Source organism: Trichechus manatus, unplaced genomic scaffold, assembly GCF_000243295.1.
Source record: "Trichechus manatus latirostris isolate Lorelei unplaced genomic scaffold, TriManLat1.0 scaffold00096, whole genome shotgun sequence".
NCBI lineage: Eukaryota > Metazoa > Chordata > Mammalia > Sirenia > Trichechidae > Trichechus > Trichechus manatus.
The window spans coordinates 8,307,044-8,331,917 of record NW_004444032.1 but is presented as its reverse complement, the minus strand read 5'-3'; the positions used below and the strand labels follow the sequence as shown (position 1 = coordinate 8,331,917).

The 24,874-nt window shown below is 36.6% G+C and overlaps 2 protein-coding genes across 4 annotated transcripts in view; both read left to right on the top strand.

The window, feature by feature from the left end:
- Positions 1-9,327, top strand: part of PRKAR2B (protein kinase cAMP-dependent type II regulatory subunit beta) — a 101,297-nt gene extending 91,970 nt beyond the window's left edge. The window contains exons 8-11 of the mRNA XM_004382602.2: positions 732-806; positions 3,086-3,151; positions 3,289-3,427; positions 6,558-9,327. Of these exons, the coding sequence (XP_004382659.1) occupies positions 732-806; positions 3,086-3,151; positions 3,289-3,427; positions 6,558-6,691 (414 nt within the window). The 3' untranslated portion in view covers positions 6,692-9,327. The remainder of the gene's footprint in view (positions 1-731; positions 807-3,085; positions 3,152-3,288; positions 3,428-6,557) is intronic.
- A 3,723-nt stretch (positions 9,328-13,050) lies between these two features.
- HBP1 (HMG-box transcription factor 1) overlaps positions 13,051-24,874 on the top strand; it is a 32,998-nt gene continuing 21,174 nt past the window's right edge. The window contains exons 1-3 of one of the 3 annotated variants that reach the window (XM_004382600.2): positions 13,051-13,118; positions 19,697-19,880; positions 22,226-22,454. In XM_004382600.2, coding sequence (XP_004382657.1) covers positions 13,104-13,118; positions 19,697-19,880; positions 22,226-22,454 — 428 coding nt within the window. In that variant the 5' untranslated portion in view covers positions 13,051-13,103. Of the gene's footprint in view, positions 13,119-15,635; positions 16,695-16,786; positions 18,803-19,696; positions 19,881-22,225; positions 22,455-24,874 lie in introns of those variants that run through there. The other 2 variants (XM_023737045.1, XM_023737046.1) reach the window with 2 other exon arrangements.

Here is a 24,874-nt window from a genome sequence, read left to right as displayed (position 1 = left end):
CTGGGTGGCTTCTCAGTGAGACCAGCTGTTATGTTTTTACTCTGAAGATGGAAGCTTATGAGAGAGAGAAAGTGGGTTTTGGTTCCCTTGTAAATTCAACTTTATTTTCTGTACTTCATTGTTAAACTGAATGTTTTTCTATATACTTTAGTCTCATATTTGCAGTATTTTACAAGCAATTAAAGAGGACATGCATATGTAGACACAATGTCTTCTAAAGCAGCAAATGTCAAAATATTAGTACTTCTCCTTTCTAATATCTCTTGGTTGGATTTTCAGTATATGCTTTGTAGAAACTTGGGCCACATTACAGAATGCATGTTAGGCAGCTGATCTTCTCTAGGAGCATATCTTTTTAAATATAAATAGATCTGGGGCTGGAAATCCAAATGCCTTCAGAGCTAGGCAAGTAACATAAAGAGAAAAGCAAGCCAGGAAGGGACTTTGGTAACTTGGAGAACATGTGCTTCATGTATAGGGACAGCTGCTGTTCCACTGGAGTCCGTTATTACCATGGAAATAAGGGCCAAGTGTTGCTGAGTCTTCCCTTTTTCAACACAAGTGGAAATCCAAAATTTTATGAGAAATTTATTTTTAAATGCTACTAGTTAATATAACAAACACACACTGCTGAACTTATTTGGCCTATGCATTCCCAGTTTTCAACCTCTGAAATAGTTAAGATTATCTGTTAGTCTGTTTCTGTTTAATACTGCCTTTTTTCTTTGTAGGTTTCGGAACGCCTAAAAGTGGTAGATGTAATAGGCACCAAAGTATACAACGATGGAGAACAAATCATTGCTCAGGTATAATATCTTCTATGTAATTCAGTTTGAGGTTATATTCAGAAAAGTTTTTTACACATTCTAAATGTTGATAATTTTCTCATATGTATTTCTATAATTAGTATGTAGTGATAGATTAAATGAATATTACTTCTACCAAGGGACCTGTTAAAAATGGTTTAATTTATAGCCATTAAGCTATTTAAATGTTTTTGCTTTTATAATTAACTACTAATGAATATTCATTAAACCATCTAATAGCTTTCTGCATAATTTTATACTTGTATGATGAAATTCATATGTATGTAAAGAAATAAGATGCCATTTATAAGAGGAAAAAAACAGGCAAGTGTTCCATGAGATTAGTGAGGACCCAGAAGGTACCTTGGGAGATATTGGAGACTTTTGCATGATCAGGAGCTCACGATGAAACCTTCTGAGGCTGCTCCCTGATAACATCAGCCAAGAAGGAAACTTACTGGACCATAAACTGCATTGGCTTCTGGGAACTAAATGGGCCAACATGTTACTTAATCCCCGATGCTTTTCTGAAATCCCAGTTGGAACCACTAGTTTACATACCTAGGTTAGAATAGGGCTACCAAGAAGTAGGATTGGTAAACATTGTTGGAGATCACAGATAAAGCATGCAGGTGATAGTACCTTATTTCATACTTGGCTTTTTGAAGCATTGAGCAATGAGTCAAATGGATTTAATAGATTCTATAGTTTTTGCATCATAGTATTATACTCTACCATGTTCTTTACCTAAAATATTGACTTTTCCTTTGATACATGTGAAACACAAGCTTCAAGGTCTGTGAGGCTGAGGAAAGGATAATTGGTTTAGAAGGCAAATAAATAAGTAAATCTCTCTCTCTCTCTTGTTTTTCTGCATATGTACAGGTGAGAGCAGTCAGGGAATGAGGCTAAGGTTCTACTATGTAAATTGGTAAATAATAACAGTCTACCAGTTGCTGTCAAGACAGTTCCAATTCATGGTGACCCCTCGTGTGTCAGAGTAGAATAGAACTGGGCTCTGTGGTTTTTTTAATGGCTGTGACCTTTCAGAAGCAGATCACCAGGGCTTCTTCTGAGGTGCTTCTGGGTGGGTTCAAATTTCCAGCATTTTGGTTAGTAGCAAAGCACTTAACCTTTCATGCCACCCAGGGAGAACAAAGTGTAGAGTGCTTTTAAAATGATCTTTTTTTAAGCTTTTTATTTTGAAATAGTTATCCATAGGAAGTTTCAAAAATAGTACAGAGAGGTCCTGTTACTCTTCACTCAGTTTTCCCAATAGTAATATCTTATGTCCCTTTAGTACAATATCAAAACCAGGAAATTGCCATTGGTACAATCACAGACCTTACTTAGATTTTACCAGTTTTACATGCACTTAAATCATATAACTTAGAGCTTAAAACTTAGGGTTTATTAAATATATTTTTAGATATTAGTTGTCTTAGATATTTATACACATACATGTCTGCAACTATATTATATAAATCGAGATTCAACATTTATTTTTGTGATGTAATCTGATACTAAATTTCTTGAATTATACGAGTTTCGAAATACCAGTTTGAGAGGCTCAAGAGTCAGTACCTGTGTGTTATCGTCTATATTATACTTTTTAATTCAGAAGGCATCATTGGAAGTCAAGGTAGAGTTCGAAATAAAATTTAACGCATACATGGTTAGAAATAGCAATCCTGTAACACTCTCCCAGAAGGTCTTAGAAGCCTTGAGGTGAATTGTCAGCAGCCTAGAGTCTGAGTCTGGTCCCTGAGAACTGCAGTGAAAATGTCAAGATTCACACCTACTACTTCCTAATAGGTCTGGATGCTTACTCCTCTTTGTGAGTAGACTGGTCATTTTGGATCATCAAGCTAATGCTCGTTATGTTATGAAGACATGGGGACACAGATTGGCATTTCACAGGCCACAGGACCAGCTGGTGTATTCCTGCCTACTGGAGAGATGCTGCTGGAATACACAGCAGTGTGGTCATTGCTAACCGCATAGGCTGTTACCCAGGCTGAAATTTGGGTGAAATTCTTACCCCAGTGTTATTTGCTATATTTTCTTGATTGACTGGTTATATTTCAGCAGAAATGCTGTGATAGGGAGTGTATGATTTCAAATAATTTTACAAACGAAAGCATTACTATGTAATTGTCGATAGTAACCTCTCAGTTTAGAAATTGAGATAGCCTGTTTGATGGGGTTTCACTTTTCAACTGGATTACTGTCAAATAAATGTGCACTTTCACCATCTGTTTTTGTTTTTATTCTCATAGGGAGATTTGGCTGATTCTTTTTTCATTGTAGAATCTGGAGAAGTGAAAATTAGCATGAAAAGGAAGGTAAGCGCTCTTAAGTCATAAAAATCCACATAATGTTAGCAAGAAACATAATAGACCTTTTTTTTATGTTTAAGCTAAAGTTAACTTTCATTTTTCACAAGCTAAGTAAACGTTAATATGTTTTATTATGTTGTCAGGGTAAATCCGAAGTGGAAGAGAATGGTGCAGTAGAAATCGCTCGATGTTCTCGGGGACAGTATTTTGGAGAACTTGCCCTGGTAACTAACAAACCTCGAGCAGCTTCTGCCCACGCCATTGGAACTGTCAAATGTTTAGGTAGGAATCGCAATTGTGGGCATACTTCTCCTGGTTGAAATGGTTATATTTACACTTTATGTATGCATGTTGTAAGGGTCATTTTATTGAGTTCACAAGTTTTATGGTCCCCACAAAATGTAACAAGGTTAGGATTCATTGCATTATAAAATCAATTTGTGGATATTTTTCTTTGAAAATTTTCACATATATGTGTTTTGGTCTTTTGTATATACATGAAATAACATCTTATTTTAGTAGGTAAAATAAGAAATTGAAGTACCAAGTTTCGTATCTATAAAATAACATGCATTATAGTCCTTAAAAAAGAATATTCAAACATTATTTATATAAAGTACATTAAGCTCTACAAGGCAAGTTGGAATGTCTGAGAATACTTCCTTATCCTGGCACTGGGAAACAAAGCTCCGTGTTTGTCAAAGGATAATAAAATTTTCTTTGTTGTTTAGCTGTTTATTTCTTACACCACGTAGTAGCTTGTCAGAAATGCCATCCTGAGCTGCAAGACATCTGTATACACCCTGAAGCACAGATTTTTATACCTGAGAAATAACTTACTTTAATAATGAAAAATATAGTTCAGGAAGTGGCAATATAGATGATATTTTCTTTTAAGTAAGAAAATTGATTCCACAGTAATTAGCCTCTCTATGCTCTTCATCTACAATTCATCTTCAATAGAAGAAACTTAGTTTCAAAGTTCTTAAGAATTAATGTTCTCAAGAATTAAGATCCTTAGAATTAACTTCTTAGAGAAGTCAGTTTTTAAAAGGTTTTGAAATAAGTATACTATTAATCAAGTGTTACACTGGGATGGAAGAAAAGACAATTAGAAACTGACAGGTAATTTCCCTGAGTAGAGATATTAGACAGTAACAGTAAAGGTAATGTGAAATTCCATTAATTTTTTTCTAGAATAAATTATGTTCACATAAATGAAAATCTGAGAAATAAGAAAATGTAGGAAAAACTAAGAATCACCCATACCACCACCACTCAGTGATTAACCCATTGCCATTGAGTCAGTCCTTCTGGTCTTTTATATTTACGTGAGTTTTCTGTTTTGAAACCATTTTGTAAATGCCTTTTTCATTCATTATAGCTTAGGCAATTTCTCATTTTATTACATAAATTATTACATAAGATTTTTATATTCTATTAGGTAAATAAGGAGCCCTGGTGGCACAGTGGTTAAAGCACTTGGCTGCTAACTGGAAGGTCGAACCCACCAGCTGCTGTGAGGGATAAAGATGTGGCAGTCTGCTTTGGTAAAGATTTCCAAAATCAAAAAACCAAACCTGTTGCCATTGAGTTGATTCCGACTCATAGCGACCCTTTAGGACAGAGTAGAACTGCCCCACAGAGTTTCCAAGGAGCGCCTGGTGGATTCGAACTGCCGACCTTTTTTTGGTTAGCAGACGTAGCTCTTAACTATGCCACCAGGGTTTCCTCGTAAGGATTACAGCCTTTGAGACCCTATGGGGCAGTTCTGCTCTGTCGTGTAGGGTTGCAATGAGTCAGAATCAACTCAATGGCAGTGGGTTTGCTTTTTTGGTTTTGGTATTAGGTAGATACACACATTACAAGTTATTTAATCATTCCCCATTGGTAAACATCTTGAGGGTTTTGCCTCTAACTTTATATAAATAATGCTGCATTGATTATTTTTGTGTATAGAAGGCTTTTCCTTACAGTTTTCAGAATTGTGGGGTTTTTTTTGATATATATATATATATGTATATGTGTGTGTGTATATATATATATATATTGCTGGATTACTTTTAAAATGTTATTTGTACCAATTTACATTCCTACCAGCAGTGCAAGAATGCCCATTTACCCTATTCTTGTAAATGTCATTTTTATGTTTGCAAATTTGAAAAGCAAAAAAGATGTATTTTAATTTGTAGTTTTATGTTTGAGAGTGTGATCATTTTTTCCATGTATGTATTATGAATTAAGTTTTGAAATGCATGAAACAGTCAAGCAAAGTGACATATATAGCATGTACCAATAGAAGTGAACGAAAGCATCCTGGACAGAGCTGGAAAAAAATGTAGAACAAAATTTTAACTCACAAAAAAGACAAGACTTACTAGCCTGACAGAGACTGGTGAAAACCCGAGAGTATGGCCCCTGGACACCCATTTAGCTAGGTAATGAAGTCACTCCTGAGGTTCATCCCTTAGCCAAAGATTAGACAGGCCCATAAAACAAAACGAGACTAAAGGGGCACACCAGCCCAGAAGCAAGGACTAGAAGGCAGGAGGGGACAGGAGAGCTGGTAGTAGGGAACCCAAGGTTTAAAAGGGAGTGTTGATGTGTCATGGGGTTGTTAACCAATGTCATGAAACAATATGTATTGTTGTTGTTAGATGCCGTCAAGTCGGTTCCGACTCATAGTGACCCTGTGCACCACAGAACGAAACACTGCCTGGTCCTGCGCCATGCTCATAATCATTGTTATGCTTGAGCCCGTTGTTGCAGCCACTGTGTCAGTCCATCTCGTTGAGGGTCTTCCTCTTTTTCGCTGACCCTCTACTTTACCAAGCATGATGTCCTTCTCAGTGTACAGTTTAATGAGAAGCTAGTTTGTTCTGTAAAACCTCATCTAAAGTACAATAAAAAATAAAAGAAAGTGAACAAAAGCATTACTTTGGCTGCCGTTTTGAAATGACTAGACAATAGTACAAAAGAATAAAAATTATAAAAGGTAACATTCAGTTTTCACAGCATGGCATTAGAAACCCTGAGAAGGAAAAACAAGATAGAAAACACTTTCCCAGCCTTTGCAGAGTTCATAATACTAAGGTGGAAGCATCAAAATGAATTAATTTTTCAAAATTCCCAGACCTTGCCATGACAGTCATTTAATAGCCTGGACCAGGAACCTCCCCGCAGCCTAGCACTGCACACCATACTATGGAGGGACCTGAGAGTATGGCTCCAGATGGCCCTGGCTGCTTCCTTTTGCAGTGAAATGTTTTTATCTTTTTTTTTTGTATTTTACAATATTTACCTAAAAATACCATTGCATTATTGATATATGCAGAATGGGTATCTTAAATGACTTAGAAATTCTGTAGATTTGCAGAGAATGTAATTTTCTTTTACTCTCTTCTTTTCTTAGCCATGGATGTGCAAGCATTTGAAAGGCTTTTGGGACCTTGCATGGAAATTATGAAAAGGAACATCACCACCTACGAAGAACAGTTAGTTGCCCTGTTTGGAACAAACATGGATATTGTTGAACCCACTGCGTGAAGCGAAAGCATGGAGCAAGAAGACTTGTAGTGACAAAATTACACAGTAGTGGTTAGTCCACTGAGAATGTGTTTGTGTAGATGCCAAGCATTTTCTGTGATTTCAGGTTTTTCCTTTTTTTACACTTACAATGTATCAGTAAACAGAGTAGTGATTTAATAGTCAATAGGCTTTAACATCACTTTCTAAGTACTTAGATCATAAAAAATTCCACATACTGACAAAATGACTTTCTACTCCATACAATTATGATTTGACTGAAATGTTTATTCAAATGATTGTAATATATTGAGTGAATCAGTATTTAAGAAGATAATTAAAGGATGTTATCGTAGACAACATGTGTTCGTTTTGACTTATTCAAAATTGATATGTTAGCGACTGTGCCCATGTAGGAGGGAACTTGGCAATGAATCATGCTATACAGCATGGCATCACATTCTTTTTACAACTCATTATGTATAGTAAGTACAATTTTAATAATTCTTGTTTTAAAATTTTTCTGGCTTAAGTTATTTGCTGGCCTTGGACTATTGGCAACATGGTATAGAACATCATATGCAATTTTAAAACCATTTATATTTTTGCAATAAAGTACATTTGACTTCTTTGGCATAATGTCAGTAATCTACATATTCCAGTGGTTTTAATGTCAGGCACTGTAGTCATTATATTAATAGAGAAAAGAAGTTTTAGATATGAGATCATTAACACATTTTTTCCTCAGTAAGCATATATCTTCGCTTCCTTTTTAATTTTATAATTTTCTGAATTCTTTATCTTTAAAATTTTGAGTTTGGCATTCTGAGTCACAAATGAGGTTTTAAAAAAGGCTATTTAAATTTGTTAGATCTGGCATTATGTTTTGTCTGTTAAAAGCCTAAGATCTTATAGATAGTAAACAAACAAAAAAAACTCTCCCGTGCTGAAAATTATTTTGGATTCCGTAGTAACATGCCCACAGGTTATTTCTTTATTCTTCACTAGGCCTATGTAATACAATTGTTTGCAGACATTTGCTCCCAGTCGGCTTCTGGTTTTCCTTAGAATAGTTGCAAACCTGGGATCTCGTGGGTCAGCAGCCGCTGAGAAAGGTTTTTCACTTGTCTTTTAACCTTTAAAAACTTTCTCCAAGGTGGTAGAAATAAATATTTATAAGCAAAGCCATATTCAAAGATTAAAAGGAGTTTCTGCCCATACCACATATTACCAGTAGGCTTTGCCATTTGCTTTAATGTAGATTCATAGTAAAGTGCAGAATGAATTCAACTTTAACATAATATGATAATTGATGTGCTTATTCTTCTGCTATATAAGATGAACTGAATTATATTCAATCAAAGCAGTATACTATTATATGCCTTCTAGGCCCACATGACACCAATGTCTAGAGATACTAATTCTAACCAGTTGTTCACTTTTAAATGAGAAATTTCATTTTGGGAAACGTTTCAAAAAAATATATGGGCATGGGTAAAATTATTCTGTGGATAGTTTGGTCTTGTTAGGGAATGTTTATAGTTCCACTTGTATATGAAAACATGGTTAGAATATATTAATTGGATAATGTATATGTAAAAAGTTATATAAAGTATGTAAAGGTATAACTTCTGCCACGTTTTAGAACGTTTTTACAAGACCTTGTTGGAAAAAATAGCTCTCTACATGAAGATGTGTTTTCTGTTTTACTTCAGATTTTATTTTAAAAGCCATATGTTAAACAAGAAAAAAACAAAGAACCCAGAATTCTGGTTCATCATTATGTATTCTTTACTCACCTTTTCAAGTAACCTGTTTTGTTGCAGAAGCTGATGGTTAACTATTCATAGAACAGCAAACAAATGCCTGTTTAATAAAGAACTCTGACCAAGGCTGTAAATGCCAGTTACATTATTTTCAGTATTGTTGGTTATATTTAAATTTTCCTTATAATAAAGCACAGTTTTATAATAAAATATGTGAACTGGTTTTTAATAAAGACTTGTTTTCTTGCTTGTTGCTTTAATGTAACTATAATGCATAGTGCAGTGAAAAGCATGATAGAAATGTGGCTTATGTGAAAGTTAACTCCTGGACACAATGCAAGAAATATGTGTGGCAGTAGTTATTTTTGTTTTAACTCTTAGTCATATGTGAAATGTGACTCACTGCAGATTAATTTGGCCATTTAGAATAACCAAATAAATAAATCCAGCTAACTTGGGAATTTATGTGGAAAATTATCTAATTAAAATACTTCACATTTCGCTTATGGATGTCATCATTTAATCACTAACCAAGAGTCTTTACTATTTGGCAACTGTTGTGGTCTTAAAGGTGGAGTCTCCTGATTCAATTGTATGTGGCTAAGGAAAGGTTGCTATGAGTCGCAATCTACTCGATAGCGATGGGTAGGGAAAGGAGTTCTCACAGAATATTCTTTTAACACTGAGGTGTTTTCCCTTATTTGTTTTAAATAAATATATAGACAGATGTGTTTTTCCTGTGTATCAGTATGAACTAGGGCTCAGTGCATATGTTTTAACATATATTACGTGTGATACAAATTGGGTGAATGTATTTGGGTTACTATTATAAACTCTCGAATATGATGCAAGGAACTTTGGATTTTATTGAAGTATGTAAGATTAAGAAAAGTGCTGAGGGGATTGCAACCAATGTCACAAAACAATATGTGTATAAATTTTTGAATGAGAAATTGAGCTGTAAACTTTCCCCTAAAGCACAATAAAATAAAATAATCAAATAACTCAATTAAAAACAAATAAAAACTACATTTTGGATTATGCTCAAAAAAAAGAAAAGTGCTGAGTCATTTTCCTTTCCAGAGCTTGTTAAAGCATTCAGCTGCTAACCAGAAGGTCAGCAGTTTGAAACCACCAGCGGCTCCATAAGAGGAAGATGTGACAGTCTGCTTCTAGAGAGATTTACAGTAAGCCTTGGAAACCTGTGGGGTTGCTATTGAGTCAGAATCGATGGTAGTGGGTTAATTTTCTCACGAAATATTTATAACCAGGATTAGATGACCTTTGGCATTCTTAGAGGAAATTAATGTGTAAGGCTAGATGAGTAAGTAATACATCTGTATAAGCTAAGGCTTTGTTAAAAAGCTGAAGAAGTGATTCTAATATCTAAATGTCAATATCTAAGTGGGAAATAGAATTATAAGGAATGCTGGCTTCTAAAATTAAAAGTAGTGTGAAGTATGTTTTGATAATGTTGAATATAAGTGTTCCATATAATAAAAAGAATTTCGACAAAAAGAAGTTGGAGTAAGAATTGAGACAACCTCACCTTTTGACAATTTGGACAGTGATAAGTCTCCACATTTCAGGCAATGCCATGTGATCTTTCTTTTCCCAGTAAAGTAGTGTGCCAGATGTGAAAATGTGAAATATATTGTTTCATTTTACCCCTAAATAGCATTGATCTTGTGTGTGCGTGTTTACTATCTTTAACAAATTAGAAACTGATGTTTCTTTATGATAACAAGTAATTTTACAAACGGTTAAAAATACATCGTGATTTGACAATTTCTTGACAAATTGTGGCAGAGTTTATGTGTATATGTGTGTGACTATTGTGTCTGTACTAAACAAGAGTAGATGTATTAGGTGTATTTAAAGGAACTGATTTTATGTCAGTTTTATCATGGAAACATCTGGACATAAATATTTCTGTAATTATATCCATTTTAATCCAAGAGTAGGATTTACATATATAAAACTTTCCAAAGAAGTCTTACTAGTTTTGTACTTTCAGCCTTGTTCTGGCTTATAAGTTGGCTGATTTTGTTAGTCATCCAAGAATCAGTGATGCTGTTCCTGTTTTAAATACAGTGAAACCTGTGAGAGCTGAAAATCAGCGGGACTGCCTTGTTTTTCCAGGTCTTGCAAGTTTTCTGTCTCTCACAAGGTGCAGTCTTACCACTTTTCTATTGCTTGTTTCAGTGGAAAATACTTGAGTTTTCCTTCTCAGACAGGTTTCCATCTTAAACGGGTTTCGGATTTCACAGGTTTTACTGTAATATAAGCTAACTGATGTGGTCATCTAGCTTCGGGAAAGAGAGAAGATGGGACTAATTGTCCACCTAAAATTATGTAAGAATGCTAATATGGGTATTTATAATCAGTTGTGACTGAACTATCTGAATTTTACTTACATTGAAAGACTTCATAAAAATGAAATGAAGTATAGGAAGATGTCTTTTGTATTTGTATCCTCACCAATTAGCACAGTGGTCAACAAATAGTAGGAACTAGCTGTTTTTGAATGAATGAATGAAAAAAAAATCTCCATGAAGACTTTTGATAAAATTTGTTTCAAATAGTTTGAACTTTTAAAATAAGGTAAGGAATGACTCAAACTGTGAGAGATCATTCTTTTAGGGGAAGGGTATATCTTTCTAGTTTCCTGGAGGGAGTTAGATAGATACTCAGATCTTGATTTTAAATGATCAGGTGAGTTCTTTTTGTCAAGAAATTAAACTGGATTATGCATTTTCAATTTAGGGACACAATAATACCCCTCAACTGTGAAAAAACAAGCATATACACAAATTAACAGCAAAACAGTTATTGTTTGGATCACTATTAATCTCTGAAAGATGATAAATTCAAATTCTGTCCTTTTTTCTTGGGGAAAAATTTATACATTTTGTTGGCTCTTCTCCCTCTGAACTGTTTTAAGAAAGAACATGTTTAATTACCAATTGTGAATATAGAAATTAAATCTTTGATCACACGGTAGGGAGGACTACTTTAAATAATTTCACTTAAAGGATTCAAAAGAATTTATAAGCACGAAGGAAATTTTAAAACTTGTTTCAACATATGGAGATTATTTCGGATTTCTTGGTTTGTTATGTGACTTTCAGATAGATAAGACTTGAAAATTAAATGTAGGGAGGTTTTAAAGAAGTACTTGTTAACAGTTTAACTTTTGTCAAAAGTTTAACTTCACAGGTTTCTTTCTAATGTAAGTTCCTCATCTAAATTTTAAGCGTATATGCAGTGATCTAAAGGTATAAAACCTAAAAGCATAGCTTAAACAATGAAACACTAAGTTCAAAGGGAAAAAAGTTTAATAGTGCCTTTGTAATATGAGTGGGAAAAACATCAGTTATGGACTGGATGCGCCCGACTGTGAGGGACAACCATGTTTAAAGTGAATCAAGCTATAAAGCAGAGAAGTCATCATCATCCCCTGGTGAGTCAGAGCATTAGTAGCTTAAGGAGTAACTCCTAGTGGAAACAAAGTGGAAGGACAGTTTTGTTTCATAAATGGGAAGCCGTCTGGAGGGGAAAAATGGCTCACAAAAACTCACCACAGAAACTTACAGAAAATGACTCACAGATCAGTCTTAAGTTACGCATTATACCTCTCTATATTACCTCTACCAACGAACGAGCAAGCTGGTCAGTATGAAAAACACAGCTTTATGACTTGCCTCCATTTCAAAGCCAGTAGTAATCGCTCACTCACAGCTTCCACTAAGACAACTGAGCTTCGTAAATTCTCCAGAGCCTGAGCTTCTCTCACTGCCCTCCCCAAGCCTCACAGTGCCCGGCACACAGCAGGCGTTCAACAAATTTTGGGTGAATTGAACCAACTCGGTAAAGAAATCTTGAATTACTGTCCTACGGGTGGCGAGGTAAGGCAGAGAAGATGAAGAAGTTCTTGTTCTTCCCACAGGAGCCTAGCAACACTTTTATTATCTCCATCAAGACTGGGCCCGTGATTTGTGGGTGACCGGGTGCTTCGCGAGGCTACACTGCTTCCGTTTGTGCAGTCATCTCCTTCCCCTTGCACTAAAACAATACCTTGGCTTCCTGCCAAACTTTGAGCTGCGAACAACTTGGCTGTTTATGGCTCGGAAAGCGTGTTTCGGGAGGCTTGGGTTGCTCTGGGTGCTACGAGAGGCCCAGAAGAAGAGAAAAGCCCCAAGCTTTAAAACAGTCCTTTCTTCCGCCCCCTCCTTTTTGTCCCAGATACCAAAACAAACGAGCTGATACACGTGTCCCTATGACTCTTGTTTACTATCAAGCCTGCACTGTACACGCCCTTCTGGGATATGTAGTCCAGCCGGTTCCTCCCGTCCGCAATTTACCAGGGTTGGGACTACGAACCCATAATCCATTTCGGGGGCAAAGTTTGGTTTGAGACCCCGGAGTCTAGGCAGTAATCCAATCCGAAGCACTCATTCTAGTGATTGACACGCCATCTTCTCCACTAAACACAACACAAAAGTCAATACAACCCCGCCCCGTGAGATGGCCACAGGATCACCCAATGGAAAAGTGGAAGAATCGAATGGCAGCTCGGCAGACCAATGAGAGAGCGAAAGACCTGGGCGGAGGCTCAACCCCCGGGGGGTTGAAGGGGGGGAAGACGAGGCTTGAAAGACTTGGTAATGGCGACGGGTTTGGTAAGTAGCAAAGTTTCGGTTGAGGAGTAAGAGCGGCGGCCGGAGTAGTAACGCGCGCCGGAGAAGCCAGCATTAGTCAGATAGGGGGTACGCGAGCTGTTGGTGGTGTTGTCGTGGCCAGGACGGCCCGGGCCTGGGCTACCCGCACTCGGCGGCGGGTTTGTTGTCTTTCAGTTCGGGAAGGGGTGGGGGTGGGGAAGGGAGGGGCAGGAGCCCGAGGGGATCGGGCGGCCGGGCGAGCTCAGTGTTGCGCTTCTTTTTTTCCTGAAGGGCTGCCCTGAGGCTGGGGGCAGTTAACTGTCCGATAACTGCTCGGTGTGAACCCACTGCAACGGCGCCTTCCGCGAGCTCACCTGGGCTTCGCGGCTGCGGCGGCTTGAGGGGGTCTCCGGGGGCGGGGGCTGGGAGGAGTCTGGGCGAGAACTGCGCTTCGGGCCGGATCGCGCGGTGGGTGGCCGGGCCGGGTGCGGAGATGGGACGTGCTGGGGCGGGGGAAGGGGTCGGCGCAGCGCCGGGGCTACCCAGGAAAGTTTGACTTCAGCTCCCTGTGTGTGGGTGGGGGTCGGAGGCTGGCCTGGAGTTGGGGGCCGGCTAGGGGTGGGGGACCCCAGTGAGGCACCTCCTCCTTGTGGGCCGAGAGGGGCTCGGGCCGTTACGGGAAGCTGGCGAAGCCGCTGGGCCCCGGGGCTCATTGTTACGCAGTTCGAATGAATGGGCTTCGAGGCGCCTGCGCGATGGGGCTGAGCCGAGGGGAAAAACAAGCCTGGAGTCCAGGCTGCGGTCACATGATGGGGGGAGGGCGATGAATGGCGAAAGAGGTGGGGGATGGACTTGGCGTGGACCGGGCGGCGCTGCCTCTGTGACCTAGAGTGGAGGCTTGGCAGGCGATCCCAGTCTCCGCCTTCCAACCTATGCTGCTGCCGCAGGCTAATTCAAAACCAAAAGTCCTGTTGAAGTCGATAGCCGCGGTCCGGGCGGTGTTTGTATCTTCTTTAAACTCTGCGTGCTGTCTAGGGGTTTTCACCTTCCGCTTTGCCCTCTACCCAGTCTAGAATTCATTCTTAGGGGGTTTTCAGCACGAATAGTTTTTTAAAAGGAACACTAACAGCAGAGCAGCGCTCACATTTTTTAGCTGAAGGGTGACACTGATGCCAGTACGGGAGGAGGGTGAAAGGTAATTGTCTATACTGGGAAGCACTGGAGCGTTTTCGATTTATTTCCCTCTAAATAGCAGTAACGGATGACCCCAACAGTGGTTTTGAAACTTACCTTTTGAGAGTTAGAAAAAATTTGACTTAACATTTGTAAATACTTACTGTTCTATTGTTTAACTCTTGATAACGATCTAAATTTGTGATGTCTTCCTCCTAGGTTTGGTCTTGGCTTGTTTATTTTTTTACTATAGTCTTTTGCTTTAGCTTGCAAACGAGTGTCATGGTCATCTGTTTACTCTGTTAAAATATTCAGTTTTTGTTGGGTGGGCAATGTTTGACAAAGTTTTAAGGAAATTTGAATTATGTTTAAAAGAATTTAAACCCACTCATTATGTTTTTGAGCTACTGTATACTTTCTAATGAAGTCATTTAACCACTTTGCAGCAAAATAATGCTCTTTCTCATAAATTGACGGATTATTTATAGAATGAAAATTTGATTTCACTTCCTTGTTTCCATCTTACTTAGTTTCATATGCCCAATTACCTTTACTTTCTGACTGGAGACCCTCTCCTTTGTTTACTTCTTAAACTCCTACTTACATTAGAATTTCCCACACACGAGTCTCCCCAATCTTTCGTACTCCACAGTGCATACTTAGACTTCACACATGGTGCTGTCACTTTAACGGTTCTCCTCCGCCGTGTTTTAACTTCTTTGGACTCACCTTGCTGTCCACGTGCCCGGCGGAGCACCAGGCATGTGGCATGGACTTAATGAATAAACTGCTAGGCCCTGAAGGTTTTTCAGGGAGAGTTGCAAACTGGCCTCCTGATTTGTTTAAAATGAAAATATCTGGACTTTTTGGTCATAAATTACTTTTTTGATTATGAAACAATGCCTGGTTACTGTATTGTCTTTTAAGTGTGAAAGTGAGTATTTACTTAGAATGACAAAATAAATTACAGCTAATTACATATTTTAAAAAATGACAAATACTGTATCACAAAATTCAGAAAAAAGTGACACAACATAATATTCTTGTTTATCAACTGTTTATTAATCACATCATGTCCATATTCCTTCATAATTTGATCTGCATGTACTTTGGTGCTTCATATCACAACTTACATTGTCATTTTCTAAAGAGAATAGAAAAATAATATTTTCTTTAATACAGTTGATTGAATTTTTTTTAAGTTATTGGTAAAAACCCACTGCTGTCAAGTCTATTTAGACGCATAGAGATCCTCTGGGACAGAGTAGAACTGCCCCACAGGTTTTCCAAGGCTGTAAATCTTTACCGGAAGCCGACTGCCACATCTTTCTCCCGCAGAGCATTGTAACCTTTGATCTTTTGGTTCGCAGCCAAGTGCTTTAACCACTGCACCACCAGGGCTTTCCAAAAGTTATTGGTAGTAGCTTTAGAAAGTTCTTTTCTGATTCACAAATTATTATTTAAAAAAAAAAAACAAAAACCAAACCCATTACCGTCAAGTCAGTTCCGACTCATAGTGACTGTATAAATTTTTAGGGTTACCATCAAGTTTAGGAAAACCTGTCAAGTTTTCTTCTGATATGAATTTTTACATTATTTCAGAAGATTACAAGTTTTTTCATACAATTCATCTTAAGTACTATTTGAATTGACAGTGCTGTATTTAAACAGTTTTATGGATGGTCTTGTGTATTAGGAGTTTTATGTTACCAGCATTTCATGTCAAATCAGCATGATATTGAAAGAACTTGTCTAAATGTGCTTGGGTAGTAAACACAGGGAAGTTTGGGCAGCAGTGGGTGATGAAATGGAAGAGTGCTTTGGAGCTAGGTAGGGATGTAAGATTTATTATCTTTTATACCTACAATAATTCTGAAAGGTAGATAGTTACTAGTTCCACTTACAAATAGGAAAACTGGCATAGAGGTTACATTGTTCAGGGTTGCACAGGTGGTAAGTGGTATTCCACAGTGATATATTGTACCAAAACAGTACTACCTACTGTAGATGTTTGTTTTTTTTTCTTAGCATAGTGGAATATTAGAGCTGCAGAAACACTTCTGTGTAATCTTGTGTTTGAAGATGTTTCTGTTGAAAATATTCTGAAAGAACTGCATTAAGGTCCCTTACTGCTTTCTGTATAGAAAATTGCATTTAGTATAGTTTGTTAAGGAGGCTCATTTTAGCTTGTAATTATATGATCTATTTTAAATACCTCATGTAAAAAATACAAATTAATTGGAAATTACCTTCTTTTCATTTCTCCAAACAATTTGAGTGTGTAGTCTGGACTTGGTATAGAAGTTGTTCAGAATTAAAAAACCAAACCCGTTGCCTTGGAGTCGATCCGACTCATAGTGACCTTATATTAGGAGAGAGCTTATAGAAGATCCTACCATGAAAATCAGTAATGTCACTGGAAAGGTAAGGACTCGGGGAAGAACAGGCACTTGAAAATGGTGTAACCTATGTTGGTCTAGATCCTTTTTTTTTTTTTTTTTTTTTCTGTTTTCATCTTTAAAAAGAAAATGATTGCATTCAGTAATTCTGTTTTCCTCATCCATAATATTTTGTTCACAGCTGTTTTGAGGTTTAAATATCGTTAGATGAAGTATGTGGAAATGTTTTGCACATAGTAGGTAGGCATTTAGTAAAACCTGATTTCCTTCTTTCTCATTCACTGAGACTTAGCTATGTCTAGTCCTGTCTTCCTCTCCTATCTTTCTAAGTTTTTATTTACTTCCTAAAGTTTGCATAACAACATCAGAGTCTTCTCATCCCTACCCGGTAAAAATTTGTAATATTGAACCTGACATTTCAAAGTACAACTGCTGGATAATTTTACTCTTCCCTTTTGAGAATCACTGATCTACAGGAGATACGACGTGTAGAGTTAACTAAAATACAAGGAGAGTTGTGTTGAATCCTTTAATACTAAAGCAGTATACAAAAGCATGAACAATAGGGTTAGCTCTACCGGGAGATAGTTGGAAGAGGAGCTTGTTAATAAAAAATGTGCATCTAATTGATGTAACATATGTGGGGGAGTATTTTTGAGTAAGGACTCTTGTGGTATTCCTTTACTGTATCAGAGGCCTAGTTTCCCCCAGAATATTTTGACAGAGAGAAAAATGACAGAAAATTGCATTTATGTATAGTTTTGAATTTTGTTTTAATGTATATTATTCTTACTAGAGCCCTGTGCAGTACCTTGAGACAGGTTAAGTGACCTGCCCCCAGGTAACGCAGCCAGCAAGGGCGAAACTCTAGTCTGTTGACTTTAGGCTCTCTTATACTGTACAGTAGGTTTACACTAGCAAAACCTCAGTTATCTAAAGACCAAACTTTTGATAGCTTTGAACATTGAGAGGTCCAAACACATAGAACTCAAGTTCAGGAAATATTTATTTGATCCTTTTTACTATTTGGGGGTAGCTCTGTTTTGAAATTAATGGGCCTTTTTTTTTCTTCTTAAGGAGTGTGGCGTTGGGCTGATGGTAGATAACTAAGACAGGGTGCTGAAGAAATGAGAGAAGTTGCAGGGACATGCTAATGTGCTGTAAATTGTGAATGGTGGAGACATTGCAGAAAGCACTAATAAGGAATTCTAGCTAGAAACGGAAAAACCCAAACCTGTTGCCTTTGAGTTGATTCTGACTCATAGCGACCCTATAGGACAATACTACTGCCCCATAGGGTTTCCAGGGAGCGGCTAATGGATTCAAACTGCTCACCTTTTGGTTAGCAGCCAAGTTGTTAACCACTGTGCCACCAGAAAAAACCAAAAAGCTCTGTTAAGGGAAGGGGAGGGCAAGATATACTGCAACTCTGCTTTTGTTGACCCTAAGAGCAGCACTGTTTTGTACACAAAGAATAGCTCTGAGGATATATGTGTGTAGTGCAAACTCTGAATTTCATACTACAGGTAGAAAGTTAATGGGACCATTTTCAACTTTCCTATTGCAGTTGGGGTTTACTTCTGCAAATCCCATCTGTGTGTGAAGCACAGTACATTTGAATCAGCAAGAAAAGTTAAATTATGTTCTGTATACCTAAAATATGGAGATTTATATTGGAAATATTTAAAATATTTAAAATCTGGTATTAGAATTGTTAATATTAGCTGTTCAGAGAAGTCACATAGAATGTCTGGTTCCCCTCTTTTGTTTTATAATAATAAAGAATCTGTGTTGATACTACGAGTTACCTTTACTTTTATGAGAACTCTTGCAGAGGAAGCTGGGGACAGGTAGCTTATGTAGACGGAAATTGGGACTGTGAATAGTATTTTTTTAATGCACCCTCCCTTAAATGTTTGTTATAGATGTTCCTGCGTACTCCTGTAGTGCTTCAGCATTATTTTGTATAGATTCAAAGAGAGTGTTTATAGTTCTGATCGTGTCAGACCTCAGTTCGGAAATCCTCAGTGGTTCCGCGAATGTCTGCTAATTGCTACTAGTAGTCACTCTACATTAGCCTAAGCATCTATTTTACATCTGTTATCTCATTGAGTTTTCACAACAACCTGTGAGGTAGGTGCTTCTATTATCTTCATTTTATAAACAAGACTTACAGCTTTTAAGTTAATTGTCCAGGGCACATAACTAGTAAGTGGCAAATTTCCGGGATGTAAATTTAGGCAGCCTGATTTCAGAGTCCTTACTCTTGTCTACTAAAAACTAAAAAAAACAAAACAAAAAAAAAAAAACCAACCTATTTCAGAAACTAGTATTGAAGATTCTGATACCAGTCAACCTTAGCTTAGTGCCCGTGACCACATGACATGCAGGGCCTTCTTACCTTCTAATGATACTGATTCTACATTTTCCTGATCTCGTTCAGTACTTTGTAACTCTGAGTTTGCTCATGGGAGTTTCAGTAGGTTTCTCTTCTTTTATGCACATTCATAGTTAACCCCTGCTCTGTAGAACTATAGTTTTATCTTTCCGTTAAAGTGTACATTCCTTGAGATCACTGGTAATTTGTTTATCATTGAGGGCCAACATTACAACTAGTATAGTACCTTTACGTTGTATTAAATAAATTTGAAGATACAAGTAAAAAAAAATTGTTTTTTTGGTCTTAACAATTGTGTCTCAGAGTTACTAGATGTAAGAAGAAATAACTGTATAAGCATGCTAGTATTCTTTTAGAAGAAAAGACTTATAAATTTAAAATATTAATCCTTTGGAATATAGGTATAATTTAGTGCTGACAACACAATTGTAGCTGAAGATATTAGGGAGTCTGCCTGATACTAAAGGGTTTGAGAGGGATTCAAATAGCAATCTGTGATTAAGCTAAAGAATATAACTCGTGATGTCTCTGATTGATTTTATACTTACATTAAAAAAAAAGAATAGAAGTTTTTGATGTCTCTGATTTTATACTTACACAAGACTTGACTTTTTTTCCTTATTTTTAAGTCGGAGCACCATAACATGGTGTGGGAAGTGAAGACAAATCAGATGCCTAATGCAGTACAGAAACTCCTGCTGGTAATGGACAAGAGAGCTTCAGGAATGAATGATTCATTGGAGTTGCTGCAGTGTAATGAGAATTTGCCATCCTCACCTGGATATAACTCCTGTGATGAGCACATGGAGCTTGGTAAACAAATTTAAAAATTATTTAGGAATCTCAGTAAGATTCAGATTAATTTTCACGTTTAGTCAACTCCTCTGCCTACCTTCGCCTGCTAAAAAGTACGTGATATTTTTGTACATTAGGAATTTTCAGGACTCTCTTGTTACTGCTTTTAAAATGTTAACTTAAAACCAACATATAACATTTGGTTATATAGATTCTTATTTAAAAATGATCAAATCAAGCTGCTTTACTTTGTGGGGAAAGACTGGATTGGTTTTCCAAAAGATAGTACTTTTGAAACATCCTCCCAGTGAGCTTAATAAATTATACTTGGCCATTCTTTCTGGCTGGTTTGCAGGTATGATGGGGAAATGACAGTGGACTCTTGGAATTTGAGGATTTGTGAATAACATTTGTGGTTATTGTTGTTATTGAGCTACTGCAGTTCTGTGTAACATACTCTTTTGAACTACAGCGATATGTGATATATAGAAATGTGTAGGTTTGTTCAGATACAGCTTTGAATTACACTGCTTTGAGGCCAGTGTTTAAGAGTAAATCACTTAGCTAATGAATAACTTTGGCTTATTGCCCAGCTTTTCAGCTTGGCTTTGGCCCATTTAATATGTAGTTTTACTTAATGTTTGTACGAACTCTGAGGAGTATACACGATTATCCCCGTTTTATAAACGATGAAAAGGAGATAATATTCTAGAGTGGTGTTTGGATATTTGGATGCTGGAGCCCTGGTGGTACAGTGGTTAAGTGCTCAGCCGCTAACCAAAAGTCAACAGTTCTAACCTACCAGCTTCTCTGCAGGATAAAGATGTGGTAGTCTGCCTCCATAGAGATTACAGCCTTAGAAACCCTATGGGGCAGTTCTGCTCTGTCCTGTAGGGTCGCTATGAGTGAGAATTGACTTGATGGCAATGGCTTTGGCTTTGGTTTTGGTTTGGAAATCTTGGGACATAACCTGTTTGAATGCCAAGGGTCTCCTGGACCCTACTATTCATTGAGTAGTGGTTACTGTTGAGCAAGGAACACCATTTTAATCAGGTAGTTCATTCTCCATCCTCACGTTTTAGGTTTCAGGAAGAAATCAGGAATTTAGAGCCACAGAGGGTCAAAAGCTTCATGCTCTCTCCTCTCAGTGATTTCAGTAAAAAGTAATTAATTCCTTGAACTTGAGAGACAGAAATGAACCTTTTACAATAAATAAGAAAGTGATTGTCAAAGGAAGGGTAATGGAAATGAGGGAAATAGTTACACCAGTATGAGAATTAGAGAGGCTGTCTTAAATTACTGTGGTGTTTTAGGACTGCTTTGCTGCTCTGTGAAAGTGGATATTTCTAGTCAGTTTTATAATCAGTGTTTAATTTTAGTAGGATACTCTGGGATATTTGCCTGGATAGGAATTATGTGTACTTTTTTAGGGACATTTTAGGAGAACTCGTGGGACTGGAAGAGTTTTCTTGACTTGTATGTTGAAGAGACCCAGTAGACCTATAGTTTGTAGATGTATGTTTCATAGAGGAGTTTTTTTAAAGGCTTACAAGATGCTTTTTTCTCTCTCCTTTATTTTCTGTTTCTTTTTTTTTTTTTTTTTTTAATAATTCACTTTTTTTTTTTAGAATTCGGTCTTATGGTATTTATAGCCTTGGTGTATACATGAGTGTTACATGGTAGTATTTCTAAGCTTTCTCTGGGGAAGCTGAAAGTCTGTCATGAACTGCCTTTCGAGAACACACTTAAAGTTAAAAATAACCAATAGATACTACTGAGTTCAGAATTTCTTAGTAAAAAGAAATTTAACATAAATAAGAGTTGAGTAAATAGTACCTAAAATTTTGTATGATCTGTATTCTCATCTTTGGAAATTATTATTTTCATTCTTGCAGTAATCTGTATAATGGTTTAATGTCATGTGTGAGCAATACACACACACACACACACAATGCCTTTTTCCTCATGAACGTATTAAATGTAATAGTGTCTGAGTGGTATATGGATTACTCCCAGGTGAGCTATAAAAACTGGAAAAAAACAAAAACTGAGAAAACACATACCAAACACTGTTTTTCCAATTTGTGACCAGTTGTGTTAATTACATGTTTGAGGTAGTGAAGTCATTACTGCATTTATATTTATTGGGTTTACTTTTCCATCAAGCTCTGTTGACCCTTTTATGTAAAAAGTTGAAATTTGTTTCATTCTAGAAAACATACTGAATTTAATTTTGAATTTGTGATTTTCCTTTCACAAAATTAATTAATTAAATTTGAGGACTTCCATTCCAACTGTAATTATACTATTGTTCCCTGTATTAGTAATTTTCTTTTTGTAATTTTGGGTGTTTTTATCTGCAGATGACCTTCCTGAACTTCAGGCTGTTCAAAGTGATCCTACCCAATCTGCCATATTCCAGCTAAGTTCAGATGTTTCACATCAAGAATATCCAAGACCATCTTGGAACCAAAATACCTCAGACATATCAGAAAATACTTACCGTGAAAATGAGGTGGATTGGCTAACAGAATTAGCGAATATTGCTACCAGTCCACAAAGTCCACTTATGCAGTGCTCATTTTACAACAGGTAAGAGCCTAGATTATATTCATATAAAAAACTTATTTTAAAAAAACTATTATATAATTTTTTTTCCGGTTTTAAAATAAACAGTGCTGTTAACCGTCTAATGAATGGTTTACTTATATTTTATGTTAAGCCTGAAAAGTCATTTGATTTCTAGTTCAGCTCCTTGTCTTATAATGATCATTCAATACCGTGATTTCATACTTAAAGAATTAGGTAAAGGTGATAAGAGAACTAACAGTCAAAAATATTTGTAAATGTTGTATAGTCATCAGAAAATAAATCAGACTGAGAAATACTTTTATTATACATTCCTGCTTATATGATAGAAGTGAAAATTGTATTTGTAGAACCATAATTATAATAAACATTATATATTAAACTTTTATCAACCTTGAGTTTCGTTCCTTTTGGACTAGGCTTATTTTCTTCTATAAGGTACGTGGCCTTATTTACCTGTTTGCAAATACAAAAATTTGCTATTAGTAAAATCTTGAACTTGTAAAACTGGACTCCCATTGGTAAAAACCCGTTTCATACACCCAGACTAGAATTTAAGAAAATAGTGGTTGTGCTGTGAAATTATGGAAGCTTCCAACTGATACTCATAGAGAGACCTAAATAGATAATGTTTTATGAATTATCTCTAAAATGTGAAAAAACAGAAACATGGATAAATTTAATAGTTTATAGGAGAGAGGAATGACCACATTTGCACAGATTTGGGTAGAAAGTGATACGCCATAGCCAGTACTAGGTGGTGTAGGAATAACTGTAAATTTTGGAAGTGGTCATAAGTTTGTATAATTCTTTGCTTGCTGCAGAATACACGTTTTAGGTGTAGAACTGTTTTCTTACAATCCATTAAGCTGTGCTGCTTATCTTCTACTCAGCAGGTTGTCAGTTTTGATTAAATTCAATTTGGTCACCTTCAGTTTAATTCCATGTAAAAATAAACTGCCACAGGAAAGAAAACTTCCCTTTCACAGTATTATTTCCTTTATAGCCCCAGTTTTCATTGTAATCTTAATAGTCAAAAAGCTAAAAATTTCTGTTATATTTAGGGAGTGTAGAGTATTTAGGTTAAAAAAAATTGATTTAATTATTGGATTTTTTTTTTTCATTTCTAGTTTAGAGATAATACTATTCATTTTTCACAGCAGTGTCGTGAGGGTTGATAATATAGTTCATGGAATGTTAAGTAAACTTCAGAAAAAAATAAATATAAATAACAACATAAGTAAAGGAGTATATTCTCTGCAGCATTTTCTTTGGTTTCCTAGGGAACAAGACCAAGAGTCATGCTCTGTTGTCTTGTGTGCCTTCTAACACTGTCAATGGCTGTTCACACAACTTCTCGTAGAGTATTAGACTATGTTAGTTTTTGAGCTTTGGATGTCTAAAATCGTAACTGTACGGTACCAAGGGGTTGAGGACAGGTAAAATTTATATTATCACGACATATACAGAGGAATGAGGAACTGTTGGTATTAGTGATTTTGGACCCATTTAGCTTGTTAATTTTTACAGAACATTTAGGCCAGCTAAGAACTTTCGAACGTTACTTCTGTTTTAAGTGGTCAAACAGAAGAACTGATAAAACTTATTTTCTTTTATTAGGGAAGAACTTTAGGAATTTTTGGCACTTTTTCCACTTTTCATGTTTCTTATATGTCTAAATATAATCAAAAGAAGTTGGACAAAGATGAAACATTCAGCATGTAATTTAAAATCTAAAATTGATTGGAGAGTATACCAAAACATATGGAAATTTGAGGAACTTTTTATTTAAGAAGTAATATGAAAATGGAAGCAAAGTACAGTCTCAAATCCTCATTAAAAAATAACTTCTGCAAGTGTATAATGAGAAAAACCTTAATGAGGAGAAAATAAAAATTGAGAGGCTAATAAAATTTCGGAGGAAATAAGGGAAGAATTGGAAAAGATGTCCCTCATCCCCCTTTTTAAGAGGGTTAGCACAGACATGCATAAACTTTTTTTCTGTTAAGGATCAAATCTCTGTTTGGCATCTCAGAATTTGGGACCTTTGGAAGGGTTTCCCCGCAGAGCTTGCTGTCTTCCTCTCTGCTGCTTTTCCAAACTCCAGAATTAATACACATTGCTAATCCATCCTTTATAGGCTTACTGTCACCCCTCCCGTGAATATCTGATCTTTTCATGAGGGAAGGACCTTAGTACTTTCTTTTTTTTTTTTTTTTTTATATTTTATTGTATTTCAGGTGAAGGCTTACAGAACAAAATAGTTTCTCATTTAACAGTTACTACAAATGTTGCTCTATGACAATGGTTAACAATCTCACAATACATCAACAATATCCTTACTCAATCTTGGGTTCCCTATCACCAGCTTCCTTGTCCCCTTCTGCCTTCTGGCCCTTGTCACTGGACTCCTGTACCTCGTT